This window comes from Vombatus ursinus, unplaced genomic scaffold, assembly GCF_900497805.2.
Source record: "Vombatus ursinus unplaced genomic scaffold, bare-nosed wombat genome assembly UNPS02014830.1, whole genome shotgun sequence".
Taxonomy (NCBI): domain Eukaryota; kingdom Metazoa; phylum Chordata; class Mammalia; order Diprotodontia; family Vombatidae; genus Vombatus; species Vombatus ursinus.
In genome coordinates, this window is record NW_020954608.1 from 43,426,311 (window position 1) to 43,439,443 (window position 13,133).

The 13,133-nt window shown below is 36.7% G+C and overlaps 1 protein-coding gene and 1 non-coding gene across 2 annotated transcripts in view; one reads left to right on the forward strand and one right to left on the reverse strand.

Annotated features, from left to right (window-relative positions):
• Positions 1 to 5,471: 5,471 nt before the first annotated feature.
• Positions 5,472 to 13,133, reverse strand: part of CMAS (cytidine monophosphate N-acetylneuraminic acid synthetase) — a 29,841-nt gene continuing 22,179 nt past the window's right edge. The window contains exons 5-8 of the mRNA XM_027838898.1: positions 12,250 to 12,344; positions 11,492 to 11,663; positions 10,477 to 10,630; positions 5,472 to 6,106 (exon numbers count right to left, since the gene is read on the reverse strand). Coding sequence (XP_027694699.1) covers positions 5,919 to 6,106; positions 10,477 to 10,630; positions 11,492 to 11,663; positions 12,250 to 12,344 — 609 coding nt within the window. The 3' untranslated portion in view covers positions 5,472 to 5,918. The remainder of the gene's footprint in view (positions 6,107 to 10,476; positions 10,631 to 11,491; positions 11,664 to 12,249; positions 12,345 to 13,133) is intronic.
• Positions 6,565 to 6,668, forward strand: LOC114025483. Its single transcript, XR_003567031.1, has one exon. It is a non-coding gene; the product is annotated as a U6 spliceosomal RNA (small nuclear RNA).

The window sequence follows — 13,133 nt, forward strand, 5'->3', positions numbered from 1 at the left end:
TAACTCAGTCTTATCTATAAAAATAGCCCTACACCACAGACCCTGAGCATCATAATGAAGTTTCAATATACTTACCCCGGGACTGTTTCATAAACTGTCAATATAAAAAAAGGGTATCTATGAGTCATCACTTAACTTAAGGCTCAGTACAAACTGAAAATGAATATGTAATGGGTACTGGTCTGGACTATACCAGTTACAAATGAATTTTTAAATTCTATGATGCTCACCTATGTTCTCTTTAAATGACTTCATAGGCTGAATTGTTCAATCGATTCATAATGATCCCTCTCTTCTCATAAATTTAAAAAAACAACAACTGCTAATACTCATGGCCATATTGTGTTCAAATCAACTTTTTTTTTTAAAGATAGGTACAGAAGATGACAAAACAAAGTAATAGAAAAATGAATGTATGAAGAATGACAGGGTGGGTCAGTCCTGTAAAAATAATCATAGGAATATTAAAACACAGAAAGAGCTGAACAGGTAATGAAAGAAAAGGACTACAAAAGGTTGGGGTTTTTAAAAGCCATCCTGACAAAAAGAGGAGGATTAAATAAGAACAATACCCCCATCTGGGTTGGATGAGACAATGATAATACACAAGGATAATAGACAGAGCAGCTCAACTGCATTTTGCTTCTGCTTTCTCTGTCAAAAAGAAAGATCTTTGGTGCAGGGTAAAGAAGCTCCTCCCTTCATTTAAGGAGGGCACCAACACAAGCCATCTCTTACTTTCTACCTAGCTGCACTTATTTGGAATTCTCCATAAAATCTCCCCACTCCTGGCAGGGTACCTTTTCCAACTCCACCCCTTTCAGCTTCCTCTTGTGTGTTGCCTTGCCCCCATAAGATTGTAATCATCCTTGAGGGCAGGGACTGTCTTCCTTAATTTTTTGTTTTTTGTTTTTGTATTTGTATTCCCAGAGCTTAGTACAGTGTCTGACATATTGTAAACACTTAATAAATGCTTATTGACTGACTATTGACTTGATTTCTGTGCCCAGAGCAAGAAATGAAAGGGGCATAAGGGAAAGAAATTCACATAGCCACAGGCAGATGGTAAGATGGCCTGGGGAGAGCTGACTACCAAAATATCAACTGTGATCTAAAGAAGACTAGTCTATATTCACTCCATCATTCATAAAGAAAACTGGAACCTAAGTGGGAGTTCCAAAGATGAGTGAATTCCTCAGGGACTACTGGGGGTCATGGATTCTAGAGGATAAGGGTCCAGGAGTTCAGGTTCAATGGAGAAGATGCTGATGTAGGTGAAATAAAGTGTAATCAGAGGGGCAGACAGTAAGCAATTTAGTCTTGGTAGATGACTATATAACTGGATGGGATGTGAACAAAAAGTATGGTCTGGGAGTGACTAGACCGGTTGATAAGGGGAATTCTAAAAGTAAGTTTACCAAGATTTTAGCAAAATCTTGGACAACTTGTTAAAATCATATAAGATTCCTTAAAAAGAGATGTAACCACAGAGGTAACTTAGACAACTGTCTAATGATACACCCTAGCAAATGATCTACCTTACCTATGATATACCTTAAGCAAAGCATGACAGAGAATGTATACTTATCAAAAGTTTTGCCAGTGCCGTGGAGAAGATTAAACATAGAGCCCAAATGGAAGAGGGATTCCCTATACATGGAGAAGGCCTCTAGAAAGAAGTTCTATTTGCAGATGATAATGGGTTGATTGTTTCAAGTCCTGTAATATTACAAAACCTTCAGAATGAGAGCCTTTATCACATCAAAAAGTTTTGTTCTAACTATCCACACAGGTGAAAATGAGTGAATAGTGCTTGTTTTCCAGACTTATATGCAAGTGAATAAATAGTTCATACAGCAAGTTCAACAGTATGTGTTTCTTGGATATAAAACTGTTAAGTAGCACAGGGCTACTGGGGCTTTGTCCTAGGCTGCCAAAAATTCAAGTAGAGATGGATTTCCTCAATGCAACAGTAAGCTCTGTGGTTCAAGGTCCTTTAGAAGACTGTGAGATGTGGAGCAAGTCAGTACTCTTGCCCGAAGAAACCACACCATTTCCTCCTTCCACCCTCTGAGGATTCTTATCACACTGCTCTCAGAGGTTCACCTTTCCCTACCTGCTATACTTGTATGACTGCATTCTATTGGGGTAGGCTGCCCTTATGCCACCTGGGCTGGGATCCTACCCAACATGATGCATCCAGGATTAGTGGTGATAGTGGCAAATACTGGTTTTGGGTTGTTCTGAGGTCTTTCATGCCACCCTCTCTGACTCAAATTTGCCCCAGAATTCCTTCTTACAGTAATGCTTGGACAGACACCACAGATGGACAAACAACTAGGCTCTGAGTTGAAGAGGAAGTTAGTGGCCTGGACTGCATTTTTGGTTTTAATGATCCCAAGTTTTTCCCTGAAAAGGACCATCTTTTTAACACCAATATTTTCCCAGTGATGCTATCTGGTAACAAAGCTGCAAATAGCAGTCTCTGAAGAATTTAATTGCAAGATCACTCAAAATATAATGAGATTCATTGTGAGCATGAGAATGTTGCCTCTTAGTTGCTTTGGTGTTTCAAACCTGAATGACTCTGAGGATGGTTTCCATCAACAGAAATTTTTGAGGGTTATTTAAGTTTTTTTCTTTTTAGGCAATTGCGGTTAAGTGACTTGCCCAGGGTCACACAGCTAATAAGTGTCAACTGTTTGGTCTGAGGCCAGATTTGAACTAAGGTCCTCCTGACTTCAGGGCCAGTGCTTTATCCACTGTGCCACCTAGCTGCCCTGAGGGTTAATTTTTGAGAGAAAGGTAAGTTCATGTTTGGGTACAGTATCACAGAATTTAGAGCAGGAAGAGACCTTAGAAATAATTTTCTAGACCAGTGGTGTCAAATTCAAATAGAAATGAGGGCCACCAATCTATCCACATACTGGGGTCCACATATTGACAGTTTTAAAATGCACTGTTATCTACATTTTATAGTATTTTTACAATTTTTTGTCCCAGTTAATTTTAATCTGGTTCAGGTCACACTCGGGAATGTTATGGGTTGCCTGTACACTGCTCAGGGAGTATTTGACACCTCTAATCTAGACTAACTCCCTCTAAACAGAATTTGAGTGACTTGCACAGGTAGGAGATTTGAACTCAAATCTTCAAATTCCAAATCTAATGCTATTTGTGTTACACATTGCTGTTGAATTTGAGGGGCAACAAAGACATCCTGATGTTACTATCCAGTAGGCAGTTGGGCACAGAAGTAGGGAGAGAGATTTATGGGTAGAAATATTGGTTTTGGTGACATCTACATGGTAGTGATAACTGAATCCATAGGAGTGGGTAAGATCACCAAGAGAGAAAGTGTATAGATCTTCTCTTCCTAGTGATATTATAGGCTACAATTTTGCTATATACTTCATTTGTATCCCTTAGTAACTATGATGTATACTATAAATAGAAGGTCCTTAATAAGTGCAGTAAGTCAATCCCCTATCAATGCCTCTCTATATCTGTCTTCTTAATCTGTGTTCTCCACTCAAAACTTTGGAGCCCTCTTTGATTTCTTGCATCTCCCTTGTGGCTTTTACCCAATCAGTCATCAACGTACCCAATACATTATCTATCATATAGCTTATCGCATCAATTCATATATATATACAAATCAAATCATGTTCCATGAACTATTAAAATCATAGACAATAAATGTCCAATATAACATGGTTAGTCCACCAATATCAATATTAGAAAGGAATTCCACTGAAACGTATATAGAATTCAGGATAAATATGGGACTGAAGACTCATTGCTAAAAGAAGTGCTTTAAAGGGATGCTTCTTTTTTTTTAAATATTAAAAAGATAATTTATTCAGTTCACACACTCTTTTAGAATTATATCAAGAACACCAAATGTTACCAAAATAATTCACCTATATTTCTCACCTTGCTGACATAATTTTAGAAGCTATTTCTCAAATGTTGAGATAGTGAGTCAAGAAATGGCCATTCAAATATGAAGACAAGCATAAGGAGCTTTCATTTCTAAGTTTCACAATGACTAGGGAGCATTTTAAATCTCTCACATTGGAATAGTCCATCTGTCTTACTCCTTTCGTTTTCCCTCATTAAACAAGCAAACAAAAAACACAGGCACTCTATAAGACACCTACTAAATGTCAGCTACTAAAGAGGTCTAGGATCTAATTTGCAAATGAGGAAATTACTTAAATAATCTTATTTTTTGCAACTAGGGGTTATTTTATATTTTTTATTTTTTTTACTATTAGTCAATAAACAAAGGCAGTTTGGAATGAAAGTAAATCTCTAAATATAATTATTTTATCTTAGGTACCAAATGTTATTTCTACTGTATAACAAAAATCATGGCAAAACTAAGAGATTTTGTGACTTAAAAAAACCAGAGAACAAGGGCAATTTTGTTGATACTCAATATAATGTCTTATTCTAGATATTTATAGAGATTTTAAGTATAAAAATACTCTTTACAACAGAAGCATATAAATGGACAAGAAAAAATGTTTCCTACTTCTCTCATATCTAATCTAAATGTTCAAACCTCTGAGATGTTATGTTCAGGACTCAATTACATAAAAGAGAGATTTAAGTGTACAGGTGTAACTGTAGCAAAATATGGTATGTAAAATTAGGATGAAAACCACCTTAGAGATAAGTCTAAGTTGACTCACCAGTCCATTTTCCTCTCCCCATCCCAATTACATATCCAGTTCTAAGTAAACTTAAATAAAATGTAAGCTTTTACACCAATCAAGTCTTCGAGTAAGGTCTTTGAGATTAGGGAGAGTCTTATTTCTATCTTCTAGTGAGTAGCACAATGTAACACACACAAGAAGTATTTTAGAAAGTATTTGTTGAATGAGTAAACGAATAAATAAAATCAACACTTTGTTAAATTTTTCACAGGATCATAGGTTCACAAAATTAGATTTGAAAGGCACCTTAATGGCCACCTAGCTATTAGCCATCCCTCCTCCTCTCGTTTTACAGATGAGGAAACTAAGAAGTAGAGAGATTAAATGATTTCTTAGGATCATACAACTATTAAATAGCCTGAGATAAGATTGTAATGTAGATCTTCCTGAATCAAGTCCACTACACTACACTAGTAGTGTCAAACTCAAATAGAAATGGATCACTGCAGGTCACATATTGACTTAGAAAACCACAAATTCACATCATCTACGTTGTATTGTATTTTCATTTTGTAAAACATGTTCCAGCTAGATTTTAATCTAGTTTGCACTGCATTTGGGAGTTGTGCCACTGGCTTTCATCCAGCTGGCCGTGAGTCTGATATCTCTTGCTTCACATACATCATGTTGCCTCCTAATTGTAACTGACTCTAAAATGTATGGTCAAGTGGCAATCCAAAATGCATTTCAGGAATAAGGCAATGCTTCTGTTACCCTTTCTCTCCTACAATAACGACATAGTTCTAGTAAAGTTTGTGCAATATAGTTTTATTAATTGACAGTGCAAATTTTACCAGACACACAGTCCCATAATAAATAAAACTCAAGGATCACTTGAAGCACATGAACATGCAGTCTTGTTTGGTACAATGCAAAGCTTTAACCTTCTGACAATATCGCTAATTGTGTTTAACAAAAATCTGGGAAAGACTGGAAGCTACCTTAGAGATGAATTCAAATAAATGGTAACACAGATCATTCCACTTCTACAACAGATTTTGGGCTAATGATTTCTGAAATTTTCATTTTAAAGCTATTTAACTATACCACAGAGCAAATCATATTTCTGAAACATTACAACATGAAAGTAAAACCAATAAAATAAAAACAAATTGTTCGAAGAGGGCTATAGTTTCCTCTCCTTTTTTATCATCATCATCATCATCAACATTAACATCATCATCACATTATGTTCTATTTTTGGCATGAATTCACTTTTTCCATCAGTAGGAAAATGTGTTCTGCAAACTCTCGGATGGCACCTCGGCCTCCATTGCATTTGCAAATATACCCAGAAGCCTTTTGGGCAATGGAGCAAGCATCAGCAGGAACCCCACTCATGCCAGCTTTTTTCAAGCATTCTTCATCAGAAACTTCATTTCCTAAAAAAAAATATATATATATACGCATTAAAGCAAATACTTATTAAAACACAAAAGCATTCTTTTTGGATTTAAATTTTGACTTCCAATTTAACTGATCCTTAAGTTGCTATCATTACCTATGAGGAAACATGCTAAGAGAGGTTAAGTCACTTGCCCTGGGCTGCACAGCTATTAAGTGTCTCAAGAGGAGTTTAAACACAGGTCTTTCTGACTCGAAGTCTACTGGTCTATTCATTGTGCTATACTGCATAGACAATAGGTCCACAAAATCTTGAGATTTTAGAAATGACTGAGGAGGTATTAAAATACAGTATAGGGAAAAGACTGCTGAATTTGAAGTAGTGGGTTTGTGTTCAAATTCTGCTTTTGCCACTTACCCTGTGATATTGGGTAAATCATTTCATGCCTCTGGGCCTCAGTTTCTGCACCCATAAAATGAAAGTGGTTTTTGCTCTGGGAGCACATCTACTCAAATTTAAAATTGGAATGATAAAGAGAAAGATTAGTATGGTTCATGTGTAAGGCTGGCTCAAAAATTCATGAAATCTTCCAGATTGTTGTTTTAATGAGGAGATTGTATACCAGATGACCTCCTAGGTCTGTTCCTGAGCTAAATCGCTATGATCCTTTGATCCATCTCCAACAGATGTTACCTGATGCAGAGACACTTGCCTCAGTGAGTGAGGTCAGCTGGGTGGTAGGGACTGACAAATGGGAGTTACCTGAATTTAAGCTTTCATTTCTCAATGGATAATGGAGCCTGTAGTGATAGTATGCAGAAGATATTTCAAAAGCAATTTTAATAACTTAAGATACAGTGTAACTGCAACAAGCTATGGAGGTACACACATATCTGGAGGAACAGGCCCACATTATTTTAGAAATACACGTGATAAACACCCATATGAATATAACATGGGCCAGGGAATCTTAACCTTTTTTTTGTGTTAGGCAATCCTGGTGAAACCTATGGAATTCTTAGAATAATGATTTTATTTGTATTTCTCTAATCAATAGTGATTTAGAGCATTTTTTCATATGACTATAGATGGCTTTAATTTCTTCATCTGAGAATTGCCTGTTCATATCCTTTGACCATTTATCAACTGGGGAATGACTTGTATTCTTATAAATTTGATCTAATTCTCTATATATTTTAGAAATTAATCCCTTATTAGAGACACTGGTTATAAAAATTCTTTCCCAATCTTTTACCACATCACACCTATCAGACTGGCCAACATGACAAAATAGGAAAATGATAAATGTTGGAGAAGATATGGGAAAATTGGAACACTAATGCATTGTTGGTAGAATTGTGAAATGATCCAACCATTTTAGAGAGCAATTTGGAACTATGCCCAAAAGGCTATAAAAATCTGCATACCCTTTGACCCAGCAATAGCACTTCTAGGGCTGTATCCCAAAGAGATCATACAAATGGGAAAGGCCTCACACGTACAAAAATATTTATAGCAGCTCTTTCTGTGGTGGCAAAGAATTGGAAATTGAGGGAATGCTCATCAATTGGGGAATGGCTGAACAAGTTATGGTATATGAATGTGATGGAATATTATTGTGCTATAAGAAATGATGAGCAGGAAGACTTCCGAAAAACCTGGAAAGACTTGTACGGACTGATCCTGAGTGAAGTGAGCAGAAGCAGGAGAACGTTGTACACAGTAATAGCCACATTGTACGATGTCTAACGTTGATAGACTTAGCCCTTCTAAGCAATGCAAGAATCTAAGACACCTCCAAAGTTCTCATGATGGAAAATGCTATCCACATCCAAAGAAAGAACCATGGAGTTTGAATATAGATCGAAGCATACTATTTGCTATTTTTTTCTTCCGTTTTGGTTCCTTTTTTCTGTGGTTCCTCCTACTGATTCTAATTCTTCCTTATAACATGACTAATGTGAAAATATGTTTAATAGTAATGTATATGTAGAGCCTATATCGAATTGTGAGCTGTCTTGGGGAGGGAGGGGGGAAAGGAGAGAGAAAAATTTTAAACTCAAAAGTTTATGGAAGGGATTGTTGACAAATCAAAATAAATTAATATAAAAAGGAATAATGTTTTTAAAAGCATAAAGTAAGGGGCAGCTAGGTGGAGCAGTGGATAGAGCTCTGGCCCTGGAGTCAGAAAGACCTGAGTTCAAATCTGGCCTCAGACACTTTAACACTTAACTAGCTGTGTCATCCTGGGCAAATCACTTTACCCTGATTGCCTCATCAAAAAAAGAAAAAAAAATGGAGGAATATAAAGGAAGCCAATTATATTGAAATACAGTTATCAAAATACCAAAGAGAAAGTTCACATATCTGATATTAAGAATTCCTGGACAGGAAACAAATTGAGCTCTAAATTTTCCCCAACATAATTCAATCAAATTAGTTTACAGGAAACTGTATTGAGTAAGGATGTAGGGTTCTGGTTTCCAAATGCCACAATTATCATACATAAATTTTATGTGTAGATCAGTTTTCAAAGAATTAGAATAAAATGCAGCCTGCACATTATTACTCAAGGCAAAATAAACTTTTAATCATTTAATTTAGTAATTGACTTTTTCTTCAGTGCTTGTGCAGAGGTCATTTGAAAGCCTTACTGTGCCTGCCTCACAGCTCAATTGTTATTACAGTGTAGGGATTGTAAAGCACTAATGATCAAGTTCCAGTTACTACAGTGCTAGATGAGAATTTACTCTAACCTGTTTTAATCTTTTCCACTCTGAGAATTCTCCACATTTCTAACAACTATATGAAATGTCTAAGCAGTCCTTCAAAGCCTGCCTCAATCTGGCTCCCACTTAGAGAAAACAAGAAGCTACTGCTTGGAGCACACTCTTCTTCCCTCTTCATACCATGCATCAATCTCTCCTCCTTTACTCCAGCTTCTGTTAATAAAGTGATCTTTCTTCTTCCTAAGGTCAAGGCCAACCCTTCTGCATGTGCCCTCGGTCTCAAGACTGTCATCTTCTCTGCCTGCCTGCCCCCTCAATCACCTTCTCTACCAATTTGTTCCTCCCCACTCCCTTCAGCACGTCCAAGTATTCTTCTCTAATCTAGAAAAACATTCATTAAGAATAGTCTAGATCCTTTCAAGCTGTCATCCTACATTGCTCCTCCCTTTCTCAGCCAAACACCAAAAAAACCATCTATGCTCACTGTCTCCACTTCCCCTTCCCTTACGCATTTTTCAAGTCTTCGAAATCTGGCATGAGATTTTGTTGCTTGTCTGAAACTACTCACTCCAACGTTACCAATGACTTCTTACTTGCCAAGTCTAATGGTAGTTTTTCAATCCTCATTCTTTTTGACCTCTCTGAAGCATCTGACAATGTGAACCACTCTCTCCTGCCGGTCAGTAAGTTAGGCAATGAGCATTTAATTCCGGAATAACCATTTCAGTGAGTGGGACATGTGAAAGGATTGCTTTGCTGAATTGAAAGTCCAGTCGATTATGTAACATAAATCTGAAGTGGATCAAATCAGCATCATCTTGTGATTCCCATCAGTTCTATTCAGCTCTATGTGAATAGCACTGAAGGAGACAGAGAGTGGGACACTGGGGTTTGGAAGGCGTGATTGGTAATAGGACAAAGAGTAAGGGATTCAAAAAGAAAATGTAAAGTTGAACCAATTTACAAAAGGTTCAAGATAAAGAGGAGAAGAGAGTATATCCACTGAAGGGGTGATGGAATGGGAAGGAACTGAAGGATGGAAGGATTAGTGGTCACAGTAAAGACAAACAGGGACAACAGCCATAAGGCATAAGGAAATATGGAATGGTAAAAGATTATGATCAGATAAACTTCAGAGTTCATGAACACGGAAGCAGAATACTTGTAGTTGTTAGTAAGATCAAAAGTATGACTATCTCTGCATGGAGCTGAGCTGGAGTGGAGAAACAAATCATTAAAGCTCAGTTATTGAGGAACTGGGAAGTTCTGATAGCTGAGCAAGCATCAAAATGCAAACTGAAGTTCCCTACTGCATATGAGGGCAGCAGGAGTTGGCATGGAGCCAGTCCAGGCCCTGAACTCACTGAGGAATGAAGGAGAACTTACTGAACGTCAACAGTAAATGGTCACAAGGATCTAGATTGGATGATAGATTTGGACAATGTGAACCTCAAAGGAGGAGAGGCTACTGAGTGATGGTGGTTGAAGGAAAGTCTGGAAGTGGCACTATGAAACAAGGAGCATTCTGACTCCCCTGCCATGAGCAGTCACGAGGTATGAGTGATGTATTCTTTTCTCCATTTCCTTATCTATAAAATGTACAAAATACCCATAGATTCACATGTGAAAGATGAAATCCTAACTCCATTTTATTATGAACGAATAACAAGGTACCCACCTAGATATGCCACTTCTTTCCAACATAAACCCATTTCTTTTCTCCATTCATCTACAACTGCTAGCTTATTGGATATTCCAATTTCCATCCTCAAATCCAGTTTTAAAGAAGACAGTGTCTGTTTTGAACAGGGCCTTTCAGAGATTAGCCTCACCTATGAAAAAGATGAAAACATTATAGCATTACAAGTTTAAAAAAAAAAACCAACAGAAAAATTCTTTAAAAATAATAGCTCCAGAATATAATACAAGTCAACAAAATGAAGTTATTTGACATCCTGAGATATTATTTTAAGGAAAAAGAAATAATTTTATATTTAAAATGTGATTACTGTAACGTTTTTCTGTGGTGCTTCCACAGAGTAAAAGACTTCAGGGTAAAAATGACATATAAATTATCCCATTCTGATAAATAAGGCAGCTCTAGCATCCAGAACATGGGAGGCGATAGCTCCACTGTGCTTTGTCCTGAGGAGACTCCATTTGGAGAACTTAATTCCTGTTGCCATATTTTAGGAAGGCCACTAACAACTTGAAAAGTATATAGAGGAGGGTGACCAGGATAGTGAGGGGCCTTGAAACAATGGAATGGATAACAAAAGGAATTGTGAAAGTTATCCTAGAGAAGATTTAGGTAAAACATGGTAACTATCTTCCTGTGTATAAATAATTTTCATATGTTAGAAGACTTAGATTTTGGTTGGCCCTAAAGGACAGATGAGTAGAAGCTGCAAAGAGGCAGATTTAGGCTCAATATAAGGAAAAATTCCCTAATCATTGGGGCTATCAAAAATGGAACGGGCTGCCTTTGAGAGCCTACTAGTCAGGAATTTTGTAGAGGGTATTTCTTTACAGGTAAGAGTTAGACAAGATGGCTTTTGTAGTCTCTTCCATATTTTGAGATTCTATTACAAAAATTTTAATCTCAGGATTCTCTCCCTCAATTTTCTGTAAAACTAAATAAAAATAAATGTATGTATACGTAATAAATATAATATAATTCAGTGGGTAAATACCTCAATATTACTTTTCTTTAATAAACTGATCCCAATTGAATCTCTAACATCATAAGATATTATTTCTTCTTGGTTTCCTGATACATAAATGTGACCATTGGTGAGACATCCATCAATATTGCAAACTAGGAGCTTTATTTCCTTAAGCTTCTCTTTGCCAAAATAGCCATATCTGAAAGAAATCAAATCCAAATTTGACAAGGTCCTTTTGAATCCAAATATAATACTCTCACGTTTAAAAGCACCTTACATAGATCAACTCATTTGAGCCTCACAATAACAACCTTGAGGGAGGTATTATAGCTAATATTATCCCCAGATGAGAAAACTGAGGTTCAATGTATGCCTTTCCCTTGGTCAAGCAGCTAATGCTAAGCAAGGATTCCAATACATGTCTTCATGACTCCGAATCCAGCACTTACTAACTCTTACAAACAGCCTCATCCTAACTAGTTGTCACCTGTAAATTTAATAAGCATGTTACCTACTTAGTTTTTCAAGTCACTGGTTGTATTAAAGACTATCATATATAGACACACACATAAATGTATAAATTCTCATATGCTATTGTGGACAAGATCAAGGTAGGCTAAAATGGTGTTACTTTATGGAACGTTACTAACTATAATGAATAGCCTACATTCTACAAGTCATTCAGAAATTGCCATCTGGACACTGTGTTGTAATGTTTTAACAATCATAGAATTTGGTTTATTTGTTAAACATAAATATATTCAGCTCTAATTAAATGCTCTTACCTCAATACTCTTTGTTCTGCAATAGGCCAATCAATATCAACATCAATATCTACACTGTGTTCAGCTCGCATTTCATAGTAGGCCATCTTCCCACCCTATAAAAAAAAATAACATCAAAAGTATTCTGTCTCAGCAACAAATACAGTTGTTCCTGTCCCAGCAAAAAGTTTTTTTTTAATTAATATTATTTATTTTTTCCAATGCCTCCCTTTGAAAAATTTCAAAAAGAAACCCAAAAAACCCACTTTATAATGTATTTGCATACTATAATAAAATAAATACTCACATTGGCCAGGGCCAAAAATGAATGTCTCATTTTACATTTTAAGGCCATCACCTTTCTGGCAGGAGGTGGGTAGCTATATCTCATTTTCAGTCAGTCAGTCAATAAACATTTATTAAGTACTTGCCATGTGCCAGGCACTGTGCTAAGCACAGGGAATAGAAAGAAAGGCAAAACACAGTCCCTGCTTTTAAGGAGCTCACAGATTAATGGGGAAGATAGCATGCAAACAACTATGTACAAACAAGCTATATACATGATAAACTGGAGATAATCAACAAAAGGAAGGCACTAGAATTAAGGGAGAAATGGGAAAGAATTCTCAAAAATCCAATGAGATTTTAGCTGGAACTTGGAGGGAGCCAGGGAAGTCAGGAGGCAGTGATGAGGGGGCAGAGCATTCCAGGCAGGAGAGACAGCCAGCAAAAATGAATGAAGTCTGGAGACAGAATGTCTTGTTTGAGAAACAGCAAGAAAGCCAATGTTACTGGAGTACATGAAGGCTGGGAGTGGGGAAAGGCTTAAGAAGAATGGAAAGGTGGGGCAGATTATGAAGGGTTTTGGATGCCAAATAGAGGACTTTCTATCTGATACAAAAGGT